The sequence below is a fragment of the Lucilia sericata genome, unplaced genomic scaffold, assembly GCF_015586225.1.
Source record: "Lucilia sericata isolate MDLA Ls3-8-SP2 unplaced genomic scaffold, ASM1558622v1 Contig000603F_arrow, whole genome shotgun sequence".
NCBI classification, from domain to species: Eukaryota; Metazoa; Arthropoda; class Insecta; order Diptera; family Calliphoridae; genus Lucilia; species Lucilia sericata.
The window spans coordinates 118,299-136,315 of record NW_023994610.1 but is presented as its reverse complement, the minus strand read 5'-3'; the positions used below and the strand labels follow the sequence as shown (position 1 = coordinate 136,315).

At 30.7% G+C, this 18,017-nt stretch overlaps 1 protein-coding gene across 2 annotated transcripts; it reads left to right on the top strand.

Annotated features, from left to right (window-relative positions):
- The first annotated feature begins 2,256 nt into the window (after positions 1-2,256).
- On the top strand, positions 2,257-16,374 carry LOC119606591 (N-acetyl-D-glucosamine kinase). 2 transcript variants are annotated; one of them, XM_037960157.1, is made up of 5 exons: positions 2,257-2,502; positions 6,175-6,282; positions 14,675-14,885; positions 15,128-15,353; positions 15,489-16,374. In XM_037960157.1, exons 2-5 carry the CDS (start codon positions 6,257-6,259, stop codon positions 16,085-16,087), a joined length of 1,062 nt encoding a protein of 353 aa, XP_037816085.1. In that variant the 5' UTR covers positions 2,257-2,502; positions 6,175-6,256; the 3' UTR covers positions 16,088-16,374. The 2 variants fall into 2 exon arrangements, with proteins under 2 accessions (XP_037816085.1, XP_037816086.1); XM_037960158.1 differs by having other exon boundaries at positions 2,266-2,422.
- Positions 16,375-18,017: the final 1,643 nt, after the last annotated feature.

Genomic DNA, 18,017 nt, shown 5'->3' with positions numbered 1-18,017 from the left:
GACTTTAGTCACTTTTGTACTGGGTGTGCGATATGTAGACTAAAGACTTTAGTTGAAACTGTGATTTTCAATTTGAAATTGAGAAAATTCAAAATCATGAAATGATGAAATTAAAGAAAATAAAATTCTAAATGAAATTGATAGTTTAAAATTTAAATTGAGTAAATTCCAAATAAAATTAATAAACATTAAATTATTTGAAAATTTAAAATTCTAATCTTCTCAATTTCAATTCCAATTTCTCAATTTTAATTGAACTTTTCTAAATATCAAATGGAAATTCACAATTTTATTTGTCGATGGTCTGCACTATTTCCAATTGTATTTCAGAACTTTTCCAAATTAATTTAAGAAAATTCTAATTATTTTCCAAAAACTTCTAATTATATTTCAGAAATTTCTGAATTTAAATAAGAAATGTCTAAAATAGAATTTTATGAAATATGTATAAGCCCTTCAGTAATACAAGTGAAGGGCTTGTTGCAATAACTTAATAAGCAACTCGATATCGAAAACTGATTTTATGTGCTTATTGCATTGTCATATATCATGGCCAAAAATATTTTCATAACATTTTAATATAATTATTTTATATAGAAAAAAATATAAGTCAAGTCCTACTTAGATGAATTTCATATAATTGTAAAATTTTTCAAAACTTAAAAATCGGTTTTCTTAATATTTTTATTTTGTGGCATACCTAGTTACATAAGCCCTTCAAGTAGAAATTTCTGAATTATAATTAAAATTTTCTGAAATTAAAAAAATGTCTAATTATATTTCAGAAATTTATAGTTATTTTTTTAGAAATTTTTAAATTTAAATCTTCTGAAGTATAAGTGGAAATTCTGAAATACCATTAGAAATTTCTTTAATATACATAAGTAATTGGAAATTTCTCAAATATAATTGGAGATTTCTAAAATATTATTAGAAATTTCTGAAATGTAATTAGAAATTTCTGAAATACACAGCAAAAAAAGAACTTCCAAAGAAGCGAAAAAATAAGTAGAATTTACTATCTGGAAGTACTGAAAAAGGCCTACAGAAGTGATGATTCACTACTTCCGAATTTATTCTCAAGAAGTAATTTTTATGTTCTTTTTTTTGAAGCTATTTGGAGGTAAAATTGTAGCATTTAGAATACAACTTATTTGACTTAAATAATATGCGGAAATAAGCACATTCTTCAGCATTGAAAAAATATAATTATTTTCACTTCTTCGGAAGTCATTAAACTCCACTTCCCCAAAAGGTGGAAAAATTTACTTAGTGCTACTTTTGAAGTGGTGATAAATGTTATTATTTTGGAAGTACTTCGTTTTATTTTTGCTGGGTATAATTAGACATTTCTGAAATATAATTAGAAATTTCGAAAACACCATTAGAAATTTCTAAAATATAATGGTAAATGGTGTAGTCAATAGTTTAATGTATAGTATAGTCTATGGTCTAGTCTATAAACTAGTATATAATCTAGTCTATGGTAACGTCTATGATCTAGTATATAGTTTAGTCTATAGTCTGGTGTAGTTTCTACACTAATAATTAGTTTTGTTCTCTAAAACCTAAAAAAGTACTATTTTTGTTATACATATCTATGTATGTTAGTACTATTTCAAAATTAACATTTTCCATGCATTTTAATTCAATTAGTACTGTTTATTTTCCCAACCCTGCTTCATGCCAAATTATTGCAATAATTGAGAGCTTAAGAGAGTAAGAAATTAAATTTAGGTTTTCAGATTTTGTAAATTTTAATGGGATTTGTCATTATAGTTTGGGGATTAAAAAAATAAAAGAGCAAATGCTAATAACAAACAACAATTAGTAGTTCAATATGTATAAAGTAATCATAATAAATTGTATTAAATAGAACAAAAAGTTGGATTATAAAATATGTATGTATACATATGCATATAATATATATATATATATATAATGTATATCTGAAAAATTTTCTTTATTTTCTATATTGATTTTTTTCTCATTTGGGAATAACATAACATGAAGTAACTGGTAACCCTGATTATAATACACTAACAAATAAAATTGACAACAAATGGTACATATGTATTTGTTTTTGTGCTCTGCAATAAAAACAGCACGAATCTCAAAAAATACAATAATCAGAAAAAGAGGGGCAAAAACATAGTACTTTTTAGTGTTCATATATATGTATGTATGTATGTATGTGCACATTTTGTAAGGCAGGTTGGCTGGTTGGTTTGGTGGGTATAAATATATTTAGTGCACAACAAGTTCATTGTAAACGTAAACGTTGTATTGTAGAGAGTTAAAAATCTACCAGATACGGAAAAAAATAAACCAAAAGGCAAAAAATATATCTATTAACATCAAAATAATAAAAAAAAAAAAAACGTATTTGTTGTGCCACCAAATCACCAGAAACAAGATTGTTGTTAGTAAAAGTATTATTTTGCAATTTAAAAACAAAAGAATAATAAAAAGGAATTTTATTCACTTGTTATCCCTTTAATGGTAAATTTTGTTATTACATATTTTTAAAGAAAAAGTGTTTAATTTTGTGTATGAGACTAAAATTAAAAGTATTAAAATAAAAAGTTTTTTTTTTTTGGTAACGTGTCTAGTGTAATTTGATTATTTCTATATTTTGTTTGGTGTTGTTGTTTTTGAAGATTGTGTATAAATTTTGAATGCATTGCCGGTTAGAAAGTTCTTGTTGTTGGTATTTGATTATTTTATATTTTTGTTGTGTTTTTGAACAGTCATACGAAATCGTAAACGTTGCATTAGACGATTTTTATTAAAACAAAAAAACTAAACTATTGTTTTGAAAAAAAAAAAAAAATAATAAAATAGTGGTACTTGTGAGTTTTGATTATATATTTAAGTATTGCCTATTGAAACCGATTTCCTAATAAAATATTTTTTTATATAAAATAATTTTTAGTGATAAATTTTATCTTAATACAATCCCGTAAATAAGTTTAAATGATAAATGGGCTTTATGAGGGTCATGACAAATTACAAACATATTGTCACCTAAAACGCAAACGGCTTTATCTAAAATTTTTAAAATTTTACAGGAGAAGCAAAAAACTATTGAAATTGAAAAGTTTGTTTGTATCAACACGATTTATTTGTAGTAAATAAACAAATTGTTTTTATTAAAATTTAAAAATGGATAAATTGGATTTTTACCTTTAATATTTAAATGTTTTTGTAGATAGGTCCTTTTGTTTTTTGTCAATAAAATCGCTAATTTTGGAGGAGGAGTCCAATTTTTTGTGTGGACTTGTTTGTTTTCATGCAATACTTTATAATCAACAATAAAATCGATTTTGAATTTTTGGTTAGTTAGGGCCGTTTGCGTTTCAGGTGACGATATGTAAATGTCCAAATATGGACTGAACTAAAAAAAACAAATTTTAGAGTTTTTTATCATAATATAAAAAAATTACTTCAGCAAATATTTTACAATTTTATATGTATGTATGTAAATTTCAGGAATTCAATAGCTAATTTGAGTGAAATATTGGCATTTCTTAGTACTCTGCTTAGTATTGTAGTTACATAAAACTTTTTATTTAATTGCCTTAAATATTTTCGCCAGTAGTTTGATTACAAAATTTACATATCGTTCATTTATGTACTACAAAACAAAATTCGGGTTTTTGAACTGAGTACTAGAAAATATATGTCATATTAAAGCCTTTCATATAGTTTTGTCTATTTTTAAAAATGTTTATTATTTTCGGTGTATTATAAACGTCAAAATTAAATTAAAAAAAAGTTTTCACTTACATATACATACATATTTGAAAAACAAAAATTAAGTTTATGTTCAGATTAGAATTATCAGGTTTTAATTTTCAAATTATTTAAAAAAAGTAAAATTTCATAAAACATTCAATACTGCTTTACTCAAAACTAATTTTTTTGATTTATGACAGTCTTGTTGTAAATGAGGGATATGTAAGTGGACCAAGTCATTAGTCCTGCAGAGGAGGAGTCGTTGGTTTTAAGTTTTAAATGTAGTTAGTAGTTAGTTAGTTAGTTAGTTAGTTAGTGTTAGTTAGTTAGTTAGTTAGTTAGTTAGTTAGTTAGTTAGTTAGTTTAGTTAGTTAGTTAGTTAGTTAGTTCGTAGTTAGTTAGTTAGTTAGTTAGTTGTTAGTTAGTTGTTAGTTAGTTTTAGTTCGTTAGTTGTAGTTAGTTCGTTAGTTTGTTCTTCGTTCGTTAGTTTGTTAGTTAGTTTCGTTTTCGTTGTTCGTTAGTTCGTTCGTTCGTTCGTTCGTTCTTCGTTCGTTCGTTTCGTTCGTTCGTTCGTTCGTTCGTTCGTTCGTTCGTTAGTTCGTTCGTTCGTTCGTTTTCGTTCGTTCGTTCGTTTCGTTCGTTCGTTCGTTTCGTTCGTTCGTTTTCGTTCGTTCTTTCGTTCGTTCGTTCGTTCGTTCGTTCGTTTTCGTTCGTTCGTTCGTTCGTTCGTTCGTTCGTTCGTTCGTTCGTTCGTTCGTTCGTTTCGTTCGTTCGTTCGTTCGTTCGTTCGTTCGTTCGTTCGTTGTTCGTTCGTTTCGTTTCGTTCGTTCGTTCTTCGTTCGTTCGTTCGTTTCGTTCGTTCGTTCGTTGTTCGTTCGTTTTCGTTCGTTTCGTTCGTTCGTTCGTTCGTTCGTTCGTTCGTTCGTTCGTTCGTTCGTTCGTTCGTTCGTTCGTTCGTTCGTTCGTTCGTTCGTTCGTTCGTTTCGTTCGTTCGTTCGTTCGTTCGTTCGTTCGTTCGTTATTCGTTCGTTCTTAGTTAATCGTTTTTCGTTTCGTTCGTTCGTTATTCGTTGTTCTTCGTCGTTGTTCGTTAGTTTCCTTGCCTTTTATTCCCTTCCCTTCCCCGCCATACTCTTAAACGTCCAGTCAAAAAATTGCACTTTTTAATTCTTTCTCCACTATCCAAAAAATTAAAGAACTTGAGTAACTTGTTTTATTAAAATATTTTCTAATAATGGGTTTTGCTTATTTTGCTAGTTAGTCAATCTATTTTAATTTAAAGAAATTTATTCACACGATTGTATTTGTAAGATTTTTAAGTATAAACCATAAAACCAACAGATTAAATTACAATTAATAAATTTTTCTAACCAGCTATTCATTCATATTTACATACTGCAATTGTTTAGTTATTTCGCTCTTTTACTCTCCCGGCATGTTTGTAAATAAGCAATACAAATATGTAAATACATACAATAGCAAGTACGCAAACAAAAACGATGACAATTGACAAAATAAAAAAAAAAAATACAATAATCAAGTAATACTTATGTATGCATATGTATGTACTATGTATGTATGTAAATAAAACTCTATTTAGTTTCTAAACTACAGCATGAGTGCATTCTCTGACATTCTGTTAACCACAAAGAAACAGCAATTTTCAAACCCCTAGAAAATGATGCATTGTTTATTGACAATTAAAATAATAACAATAACATTGCAACGTCACTATCAAATAATGTTACTTACCGTTATTTTGTTGTTTTATTTAATTGCCTGTTGTGTCTAGAGCCAGCTAAAATAGACTTTAATTTATTTGCGTTTTTCTATTATGTCTTTAATTTCTTGCAATAAAACGGGTTTTGTTTATAATATTTGTTATAATTGCTTTGTTGTTTTTGGGGTTTATTGAAAACGAAAGTATTATTTTAACAGGTTAACCAATTTTTTTGTTGGCGATTTTACCAGCCTTAAATTATTGTATTATTAGTTGTGTTTTCAAATACATAATATGTAATAAAAGATTTTCAAGAAATAGTTAAACAAAAATAAATTATATTTAAATTTTTTTGTAACGTTACCAAAGAATTAGAATTAGTATGCAGTATTATTCGATACATAAGGTTCGATTAGGTTTTTAAAAGTCCTAGCAATAAGTCCGTATATGTATTTCACTTTTGATAAAAATCACGTACATTTTCTGCCTTAATTTTGTACTGTCATTCATATTTTGCATGTTTAAAATACTACATTTACAATACATGTGATATCAAGTCCAAAGTTTGGTAATTTCAATAAATTTTTTTTTAATAAGCAAAAATTTTCTTTTAAGTTGCATTTATTTTAATATTGTTTGTAATAAGTAAAATTATGACATATGATAAACAATAACATTTTATTAAGAAAGTTTTCTATAATTTTATATCGTTTCAGGTTATGAGTTCCTAGTATCAAATTACTTCTAAAGTATTTCTGTTAATTTTAAAAGAAAAATAGTTCAAATTTGTATATAAAAATGAAATATTTTGGCGGAATTGAGGGGTAAGTACCTATTTGAACAATTTAAACCTAAATACATCAATTCATTCATATTAAATAATTTTCCAATTGATCATATAAACGCCCATGACATACACACCCATAAATAACACGAGCCCTCTTTTATTTTGTCAATTTATTTAAACACATTTTTATTTCTCTTATAAAAGTGTAGTTACCTAAATACATAAATCACAAAAATTCAATTAATTTATTTTAAATTGTTATTAATTAAATTTCTTTTCATTCTTCCTCAAAAAAGTTTATTGACTTTAAATTAACTTTGTGCTTTTCTTTTATTGAGCAATCAATATATGTAAGCACTGATTTCAATCAATTAATAAAAAAATAAATATTTTTTATGAAAATTAAAAAGACCTCTTATCATACTCTACATTTGAGCAAAAATATGCATAAAGTAATAAATTTAAAGTATGTTTATTGAAAGAAAATATATTTGGAAAATAATATCCTTTTTCAATTTGAATTTAAAAGTGTTATAGGTAGCAGAGATACAGCTATCAGATCAAGAACTAATATGGTAATGAACTAGTAATTATTAAAGAATGATCCAGAATTGAAATAAAAATAAACTACGCCCAGCAAAAAATAATTGATGTCATACTTTACAAACGACATCTTAATCACATCTAAAAATGCGATTACATACTTTTCGCTTTTATAAACCAAACATATCCTTACAAATGAAAACACAGTCACCAGTCGGGTGACACTTTTTTGCTGGGTACATAAACTAGAACTATCTACAACTTTTTAAATTAATGAGAAATTATCCTAACATTAGTCAGAAATTATCTAAAAAATAGCCAGAAATTATATAGAACTAGAACTGAACTAGAGCTGAACTAGAACTGAACTAGAACTGACTGAACTAGAACTGAACTAGAACTGAACTAGAACTGAACTAGAACTGAACTAGAACTGAACTAGAACTGAACTAGAACTGAACTAGAACTGAACTAGAACTGAACTAAAACTGAACTAGAACTGAACTAGAACTGCACTAGAACTGAACTAGAACTGAACTAGAACTGAACTAGAACTGAACTAGAACTGAACTAGATCTGAACTAGAACTGAACTAGAACTAGAACTTAAGAACTGAACTAGAACTGAACTAGAACGGAACTAGAACGGAACTAGAACTAAACTAGAACTAAACTAGAACTAAACTAGAACGAACAGAACTAGAACTGAACTAGAACTGAACTAGAACTGAACTAGAACTGAACTAGAACTGAACTAGAACTGAACTAGAACTGAACTAGAACTGAACTAGAACTGAACTAGAACTGAACTAGAACTGAACTAGAACTGAACTAGAACTGAACTAGAACTGAACTGAACTAGAACTGAACTAGAACTGAACTAGAACTGAACTAGAACTGAACTAGAACTGAACTAGAACTGAACTAGAACTGAACTAGAACTGAACTAGAACTGAACTAGAACTGAACTAGAACTGAACTAGAACTGAACTAGAACTGAACTAGAACTGAACTAGAACTGAACTAGAACTGAACTAGAACTGAACTAGAACTGAACTAGAACTGAACTAGAACTGAACTAGAACTGAACTAGAACTGAACTAGAACTGAACTAGAACTAAACTAGAACAGAACTAGAACCGAACTAGAACGGAACTAGAACTAAACTAAACTAGAACAGAACTAGAACTGAACTAGAACTTAAGAACAGAACTAGAACTTAAGAACAGAACTAGAACTGAATTAGAACTAAACAAGAACAGAACTAGAACTGAATTAGAACGGAACTAGAACGGAACTAGAACGGAACTGGAACGGAACTAGAACTGAACTAGAACTGAACTAGAACTAAACTAGAACAGAACTAGAACAGAACTAGAACGGAACTAGAACTGAACTAGAACTGAACTAGAACTGAACTAGAACTGAACTAGAACTGAACTAGAACTGAACTAGAACTGAACTAGAACTGAACTAGAACTGAACTAGAACTGAACTAGAACTGAACTAGAACTGAACTAGAACTGAACTAGAACTGAACTAGAACTGAACTAGAACTGAACTAGAACTGAACTAGAACTAGAACTGAACTAGAACTGAACTAGAACTGAACTAGAACTGAACTAGAACTGAACTAGAACTGAACTAGAACTGAACTAGAACTGAACTAGAGCTGAACTAGAACTGAACTAGAACTGAACTAGAACTGAACTAGAACTGAACTAGAACTGAACTAGAACTGAACTAGAACTGAACTAGAACTGAACTAGAACTGAACTAGAACTGAACTAGAACTGAACTAGAACTGAACTAGAACTGAACTAGAACTGAACTAGATCTGAACTAGAACTGAACTAGAACTAGAACTTAAGAACTGAACTAGAACTGAACTAGAACGGAACTAGAACTAAACTAGAACTAAACTAGAACTAAACTAGAACTAAACTAGAACAGAACTAGAACTTAAGAACAGAACTAGAACTGAACTAGAACTGAACTAGAACTGAACTAGAACTGAACTAGAACTGAACTAGAACTGAACTAGAACTGAACTAGAACTGAACTAGAACTGAACTAGAACTGAACTAGAACTGAACTAGAACTGAACTAGAACTGAACTAGAACTGAACTAGAACTGAACTAGAACTGAACTAGAACTGAACTAGAACTGAACTAGAACTGAACTAGAACTGAACTAGAACTGATCTAGAACTGAACTGGAACTGAACTAGAACTGAACTAGAACTGAACTAGAACTGAACTAGAACTGAACTAGAACTGAACTAGAACTGAACTAGAACTGAACTAGAACTGAACTAGAACTGAACTAGAACTGAACTAGAACTGAACTAGAACTGAACTAGAACTGAACTAGAACTGAACTAGAACTGAACTAGAACTGAACTGAACTAGAACTGAACTAGAACTGAACTAGAACTGAACTAGAACTGAACTAGAACTGAACTAGAACTGAACTAGAACTGAACTAGAACTGAACTAGAACTTAAGAACAGAACTAGAACTTAAGAACAGAACTAGAACTGAATTAGAACTAAACAAGAACAGAACTAGAACTGAATTAGAACGGAACTAGAACGGAACTAGAACGGAACTGGAACGGAACTAGAACTGAACTAGAACTGAACTAGAACTAAACTAGAACAGAACTAGAACCGAACTAGAACGGAACTAGAACTAAACTAAACTAGAACTAGAACTGAACTAGAACTTAAGAACAGAACTAGAACTTAAGAACAGAACTAGAACTGAATTAGAACTAAACAAGAACAGAACTAGAACTGAATTAGAACGGAACTAGAACGGAACTAGAACGGAACTAGAACGGAACTGGAACGGAACTAGAACTGAACTAGAACTGAACTAGAACTAAACTAGAACAGAACTAGAACTGAACTAGAACGGAACTAGAACTGAACTAGAACTGAACTAGAACTGAACTAGAACTGAACTAGAACTGAACTAGAACTGAACTGAACTAGAACTGAACTAGAACTGAACTAGAACTGAACTAGAACTGAACTAGAACTGAAGTAGAACTGACCTAGAACTGAACTAGAACTGAACTAGAACTGAACTAGAACTGAACTAGAACTGAACTAGATCTGAACTAGATCTGAACTAGATCTGAACTAGAACTGAACTAGAACTGAACTAGAACAGAACTAGAACTGAACTAGAACGGAACTAGAACTGAACTAGAACTGAACTAGAACTGAACTAGAACTGAACTAGAACTGAACTAGAACTGAACTAGAACAGAACTAGAACTGAACTAGAACTGAACTAGATCTGAACTAGAACTAAACTAGAACAGAACTAGAACTGAACTAGAACTGAACTAGAACTGAACTAGAACTGAACTAGAACTGAACTAGAACTGAACTAGAACTGAACTAGAACTGATCTAGAACTGAACTGGAACTGAACTAGAACTGAACTAGAACTCAACTAGAACTGAACTAGAACTGAACTAGAACTGAACTAGAACTGAACTAGAACTGAACTAGAACTGAACTAGAACTGAACTAGAACTGAACTAGAACTGAACTAGAACTGAACTAGAACTGAACTAGAACTGAACTAGAACTGAACTAGAACTGAACTAGAACTGAACTAGAACTGAACTAGAACTGAACTAGAACTGAACTAGAACTGAACTAGAACTGAACTAGAACTGAACTAGAACTGAACTAGAACTGAACTAGAACTGAACTAGAACTGAACTAGAACCGAACTAGAACGGAACTAGAACTGAACTAGATCTGAACCAGAACTGAACTAGAACTGAACTAGAACGGAACTAGAACGGAACTAGAACGGAACTAGAACTGAATTAGAACTGAACTAGAACTGAACTAGAACTGAACTAGATCTGAACTAGAACTGAACTAGAACTGAACTAGAACTGAACTAGATCTGAACTAGAACTGAACTAGAACGGAACTAGAACGGAACTAGAACTGAATTAGAACTGAACTAGAACTGAACTAGAACTAAACTAGAACAGAACTAGAACTGAACTAGAACTGAACTAGAACGGAACTAGAACGGAACTAGAACGGAACTAGAACGGAACTAGAACGGAACTAGAACTGAACTAGAACTGAACTAGAACTAAACTAGAACAGAACTAGAACTGAACTAGAACGGAACTAGAACTGAACTAGAACTGAACTAGATCTGAACTAGATCTGAACTAGATCTGAACTAGAACTGAACTAGAACTGAACTAGAACTGAACTAGAACTGAACTAGAACTGAACTAGAACTGAACTAGAACTGAACAAGAACTGAACTAGAACTGAACTAGAACTGAACTAGATCTGAACTAGAACTGAACTAGAACGGAACTAGAACGGAACTAGAACTGAACTAGAACGGAACTAGAACGGAACTAGAACTGAACTAGAACTGAACTAGAACTAAACTAGAACAGAACTAGAACTGAACTAGAACTGAACTAGAACTGAACTAGAACTGAACTAGAACTGAACTAGATCTGAACTAGAACTGAACTAGAACTGAACTAGAACTGAACTAGAACGGAACTAGAACGGAACTAGAACGGAACTAGAACGGAACTAGAACTGAACTAGAACTGAACTAGAACTAAACTAGAACAGAACTAGAACTGAACTAGAACAGAACTAGAACTGAACTAGAACGGAACTAGAACTGAACTAGATCTGAACTAGATCTGAACTAGATCTGAACTAGAACTGAACTAGAACTGAACTAGAACTGAACTAGAACGGAACTAGAACTGAACTAGAACTGAACTAGATCTGAACTAGATCTGAACTAGATCTGAACTAGATCTGAACTAGAACTGAACTAGAACAGAACTAGAACGGAACTAGAACGGAACTAGAACTGAACTAGAACTGAACTAGAACTGAACTAGAACTAGAACTGAACTAGAACTGAACTAGAACTGAACTAGAACAGAACTAGAACTGAACTAGAACTGAACTAGAACGGAACTAGAACTGAACTAGAACTGAACTAGATCTGAACTAGATCTGAACTAGATCTGAACTAGAACTGAACTAGAACAGAACTAGAACTGAACTAGAACGGAACTAGAACGGAACTAGAACTGAACTAGAACTGAACTAGATCTGAACTAGATCTGAACTAGATCTGAACTAGAACTGAACTAGAACTGAACTAGAACTGAACTAGAACTGAACTAGAACTGAACTAGAACTGAACAAGAACTGAACTAGAACTGAACTAGAACTGAACTAGAACTGAACTAGAACTGAACTAGAACTGAACTAGAACTGAACTAGAACTGAACTAGAACTGAACTAGAACTGAACTTGAACTGAACTTGAACTGAACTATAACTGAACTAGAACTGAACTAGAAGTGAACTAGAAGTGAACTAGAACTGAACTAAAACTGAACTAGAACTGAACTAGAACTGAACTAGAACTGAACTCGAACTGAACTAGAACTGAACTAGAACTGAACTAGAACTGAACTAGAACTGAACTAGAACTGAAGTAGAACTGAACTAGAACTGCAAGAAAAAAGTCGGAATATCATTCAATGTCTGACTTTAATGGAACTTTCATATTTATTATTTTTTTTTATTTTATTTATTAAATAAAAAAATTATTAAACATATTTACAACATTAAATTTAATAAATGTCAATCTAAGCACATTAAACTGAAATATTTAACTTTAGTTCATAAGATCAACTAATTTTATAAGGTCACAATAGTTTTCATTTGTTCAATTTTCTTTTCTTTAAATGTTATTTGTTTTTTTATTTAATCTTAACATTGTAATAGAATTGCAAAATCGTTTAATAGATTACAATAGAATCTTTTTTAAATTTATTATATTTTCCGTTCATTATTGTTTGTGATCGTAAATTATACATATTACAATATCTTTCATTATCAATTGATTACAAATGTTTTTTTTATTATTTTATTGGGGAATTTATTGAAATGATTAAAAAAAATCAATAACTAACATATGAATTACTTCTCACGAGATTTGTTTATTGTAAAAATAAAAATATTTTGATGAATTTGTTGTATATATTTTGAAAAGATTGATTCTGCCCCTCTGTACAACGGTTGCATGCATATTCTATCTGGAAACAGTGCGACCGGTAATCAGACAAGTACTAGGATTCTATCGGTTAGAAGCGATTGTGTGATTCACAATCTCTTACCTTATAGTGCTGATCTAGGGATTTTTCCAATCGGATTACCAGATATTACAGAGAAATCTTATTCTTACGCGTTGTAAGGACTTCTTTTGAGAGACCCTTAGATTCGGGGTTGATTTCAGGCGCACGTCTTCACAAAATCTTTTTTTGGGTTTATTCTTCGTATTCCGCGCTAGATATTGTGGAAAAATCCGATATATCCTCTATCTTTTTGAACTTTCTCATCTGTGTCCTAAATAGCTGAATCTTTTATTCTTATCGCAGTATTTATAAAATATTTATACATTTATATATGGTTTTTAACATGAGTATTTTTAGGTTCGAAATATTGGTCTCAATAAAAATTGGTCTCAAATAAAACTAAAACTGTGTTTTTGTGAATCCTTTTGTTGTTTCTAGAGCCTGCAAAGACATTTTTATAACTTATCTCTGCTCACTTTTATTTTACAAGATATCATTATTAATCCATCCCTCCCTACTAAATTTACACTAACTCTTTAGCACATCATTTGCTATTTCCAATTCAATACTAAAATAAAACAAGTAAGAAATTATAGTCGGGCGAGGCCGACCATATTATACCCTACACCTTTGACAAAAATATAATGTTATTTAGTTGCCATAATAAAGCATTTAAGTTGAATTGTACCTTGCCTTAGATATACATACTTAAGCCGTTTATTGTTGAATAAAATTGTGGACATTTAAGTGAAATTTTGATGGGGGCTTTTCATAGGGGCTAGGGTCATATGAGAACCTATTGTTATGGAATTCGTGGGGGTCATCAAGTCTTGTATACAACTTGGTTTTGTCGAGATATGAGTATATTAAACATAATTATGAACTTAAAAGCCCTATTCGGCGGGTTCAGTTGTATGGGGGCTAGGTGAAATAATGGAATGGCTTCGTCTACGGTACCATAAAAGATCATGTGCCAAATTTCATTGAATTATCTTCAAAATTGCGACCTGTAGTTTGATTACAAGTTTTAAAAGCCCTATTCGGGGGTTCAGTTGTATGGGGGCTAGGTGAAATAATGGACCGATGTTAACCATTTTCAGTAGGCTTCGTCTACGATACCATAAAAGATCATGTGCAAAATTTCATTGAATTATCTCCAAAATTGCGACCTGTAGTTTGATTAGAAGTTTTAAAAGCCCTATACGAGGGGTTCAGTTGTATGGGGGCTAGGTGAAATAATGGACCGATGTTAACCATTTTCAACAGGCTTCCATAAAAGATCATGTGCCAAATTTCATTGAATTATCTCCAAAATTGCGACCTGTAGTTTGATTAGAAGTTTTAAAAGCCCTATACGAGGGGTTCAGTTGTATGGGGGCTAAGTGAAATAATGGACCGATCTTAACCATTTTCAATAGGCTTCGTCCCTGGGACAATAGAAGATCATGTACCAAATTTCATTGAATTATCTTCAAAATTGCGACCTGTAGTTTGATTACAAGGTTTACATGGACGGACGGACAGACGGACGGACATAGCTAAATCGACTCAGAAAATTATTCTGAGCCGATTGGTATACTTTAAGGTGGGTATAGGACCAATATTATTGTGCGTTACAAACATCACCACAAACCCAATATACCCTCTCCACTAAAGTGGTGTAGGGTATAAAAAAACAATCTTTAAATTTGAAACCTTTTATTACAAACATAGTGGTGCTACACATTCGCGTTTAATCATCTGTTCGGAGGATGGTGAGTGTGTTGTTACAACAACTGGACTGGGTACCAACCACTGGATGGTTGGCATTGCCGAATGTGCCCGACGTATTGCCGATATGATTGAGCGTGCGAAAACCGATGCAAATATACCGCAAGAGACACGTTTAACAAGTTTGGGCTTAAGTTTAAGCGGCTGTGAACAGGTAAGAAAAACACAAATAAATAATTAACATAAAATAACAAACAATTATTAATAAAATATTTAAAAGTGTGTTACATTTATTTAAATGAGACAAGGTCAGATACAGGCATATTAATTGTAACTTTTCGCTCTTTTGCGTTAAGTGGCTCTTATCTGTTTTGTTAAGTTTTGAGTTAACACTTTTTAGTTGTAAATAAGTGTTATAAAAATAATAATAATAATTTTTAATCACATCCACAAAAGGAAGCCACCAACTATGAATTGGAAATGGAATTACGCACTTCTTTCCCCGATATAGCCGATCATTATTATGTCTGCAGCGATACTATGGGCAGTATTTTTACTGCTTCTCCCAGTGGTGGTATGGTACTGATATCGGGTACCGGCTCAAATGCCTTATTGAAAAATCCCGATGGAACTTCATTTAGCTGCGGTGGTTGGGGTCATTTCTTGGGAGATGAGGGTAGTGGTAAGTTTTCAGTCAGTGTTTGCTTCCTAGAACTTGACCATGGAATAATATTTAAACTAACATTAACAATATTTTAAAAAATTAATCATAAATTTTACTTTTTAAACATAATCAAAATAAATTTCATTCTTACAGCCTGGTATATTTCCCATCGTGCCATGAAGCTGGTCTTCGATGACATGGATAATTTCTCCAAAGCGCCATTTCCCGTCGAAACTGTTTGGAAACTTATACAGGAACACTTCAATATACAAACACGCCTCGATTTGCTGCCACACTGTTATGCCAAATTCGATAAACCCTTCTATGCCAGTCTATGCAAGAAACTCTCTCATGCCGCCGAACAAGGTGATGAACTATCGAAATTTCTCTTTCGTGAGGCGGGTGCTCATATAGCCACTCATATCAATTCGCTAGCACCAAAAGTTCACAATGATTTAGTTAGAGAGGGAGATTTAAATGTGGTCTGTGTTGGTTCGGTATGGTTGAGTTGGCCTCTCCTTAAAGACGGTTTTATACAGGAGTTGAAAAAGGCTCATATACCATTTGGTCTTAAGCTAATACGTATTACGAAATGTATGGCTTACGGTGCCTGTTATTTGGGAGCCGATAGTATTAAATTTCCTTTACCACGTAATTATTTAAATAATTACAAAGTAATGTATCACTATGGACAAGGTCACACAAATGGTAATGTGACTATGAATGGTAATCACTCAAACTCTAATGAATAACACTGGTTTATAGAAGAACAAATTAAGAAGCTACAAAACGTTCCATTTTAATATATTTAAAGCCAACATTCGAAGAAGAACATTTAATGTTTTTGTCCTGTAATCGAAATCTTCCATTTATATAAATCCTTTACTCTTTTTTTGCTTTTTTTATTGGTAGTTTATATTAGTTAAACAAAAATTGTAAACATTTGTATTGGAAATATTTATAGACTTGTATTTTTTAACAAAATATATACTACTTATAGATTATTAAAATAACAACAGAACAACAAAACCCCCTTAAATTGTGTTTCTTTTTTAGTTTTGTTTAGTAAATTTCGCAAAAAGTACTTAAAGTATTTTCATTGAGCGATTTATACTTCCAGGTTTTAATCATTATTTATATACAGTGGTTTAAACAAAACAATTTTTGAGAACTTAATTTGTTAATTTCGTTTACAAGTATATCGCGGTAGTTTAAACTAGGGAAAGAAATGTCCAAGTGTAAACAGCTGATGCGAATAATACATCAAAAAGGATTAAATATTAATCGGTGTTAATCCTCAACTAAAAAATCCGTCCTTAAAGAATCTATCTTATTCTGAGGATATAAAGAAATGGATATAGTCAAGGTCTGTATATTTTTCTCTTGTTTCGAAAATTAGATTTCTTTTCTTTCAAATTGAGGTACGCATTTAATCCATGAAATTTTTACTTATTCTTGTTTTTAAAAGTTTCAATTCCACTGTACTTTTTTATTTGTTCTATTGTTTTTTTTTTTTATCAATATAATTTGTCATATTCGTTAGTATGGATAGCAGTAGTAGTCATCCCGCATACAATATTTTTTTAGTTTATATTTTTTCTAAGGGTTTAATTGTTCATAGATTTTTTTGTCGTTTACCAGCAACGAGCGGCATAAGTGCATCTAAGTGGGTGTGTAAAAATGCAAGCACATACACTACTTGATAACAAAATAATCCCTGCTTTGAATTATTTGATATTTTTTATTGGAACTGTTTAAATTTCAGTGCAGATATTAGAATTAATTATTTATTATATTATTATTTATTATTTACTTTGCGTTTTATAAGTTAAAGTGTGTAAAGTCTGGTAAAAATAGATAGATAGATAGATAGATAGATAGATAGATAGATAGATAGATAGATAGATAGATAGATAGATAGATAGATAGATAGATAGATAGATAGATAGATAGATAGAAAGATAGATAGATAGATAGATAGATAGATAGATAGATAGATAGATAGATAGATAGATAGATAGAAAGATAGATAGATAGATAGATAGATAGATAGATAGATAGATAGATAGATAGATAGATAGATAGATAGATAGATAGATAGATAGATAGATAGATAGATAGATAGATAGATAGATAAAGATAGATAGAGATAGATAGATAGATAGATAGATAGATAGATAGATAGATAGATAGATAGATAGATAGATAGATAGATAGATAGATAGATAGATAGATAGATAGATAGATAGATAGATAGATAGATAGATAGATAGATAGATAGATAGATAGATAGATAGATAGATAGATAGATAGATAGATAGATAGATAGTTAGATAAATAGATAATAGATAGATAGATAGATAGATAGATAGATAGATAGATAGATAGATAGATAGATAGATAGATAGATAGATAGATAGATAGATAGATGATAGATAGATAGATAGATAGATAGATAGATAGAATAGATAGATAGATAGATAGATAGATAGATAGATCTAGATAGATAGATAGATAGATAGATATAGATAGATAGATAATAGATAGATAGATAGATAGATAGATAGATAGATAGATAGATAGATAGATAGATAGATAGATAGATAGATAGATAGATAGATAGATAGATAGATAGATAGATAGATAATAGATAGATAGATAGATAGATAGATAGATAGATAG

Excerpts from the sequence above, each read along its gene's own strand:
- LOC119606591 (XM_037960157.1), top strand. The coding sequence starts at position 6,257 with ATGAAATATTTTGGCGGAATTGAGGG. Across the intron at positions 6,283-14,674 it reads TATTTTGGCGGAATTGAGGG|TGGTGCTACACATTCGCGTT; the intron begins GTAAGTACCTAT and ends TTACAAACATAG. Across the intron at positions 14,886-15,127 it reads GTTTAAGCGGCTGTGAACAG|GAAGCCACCAACTATGAATT; the intron begins GTAAGAAAAACA and ends CATCCACAAAAG.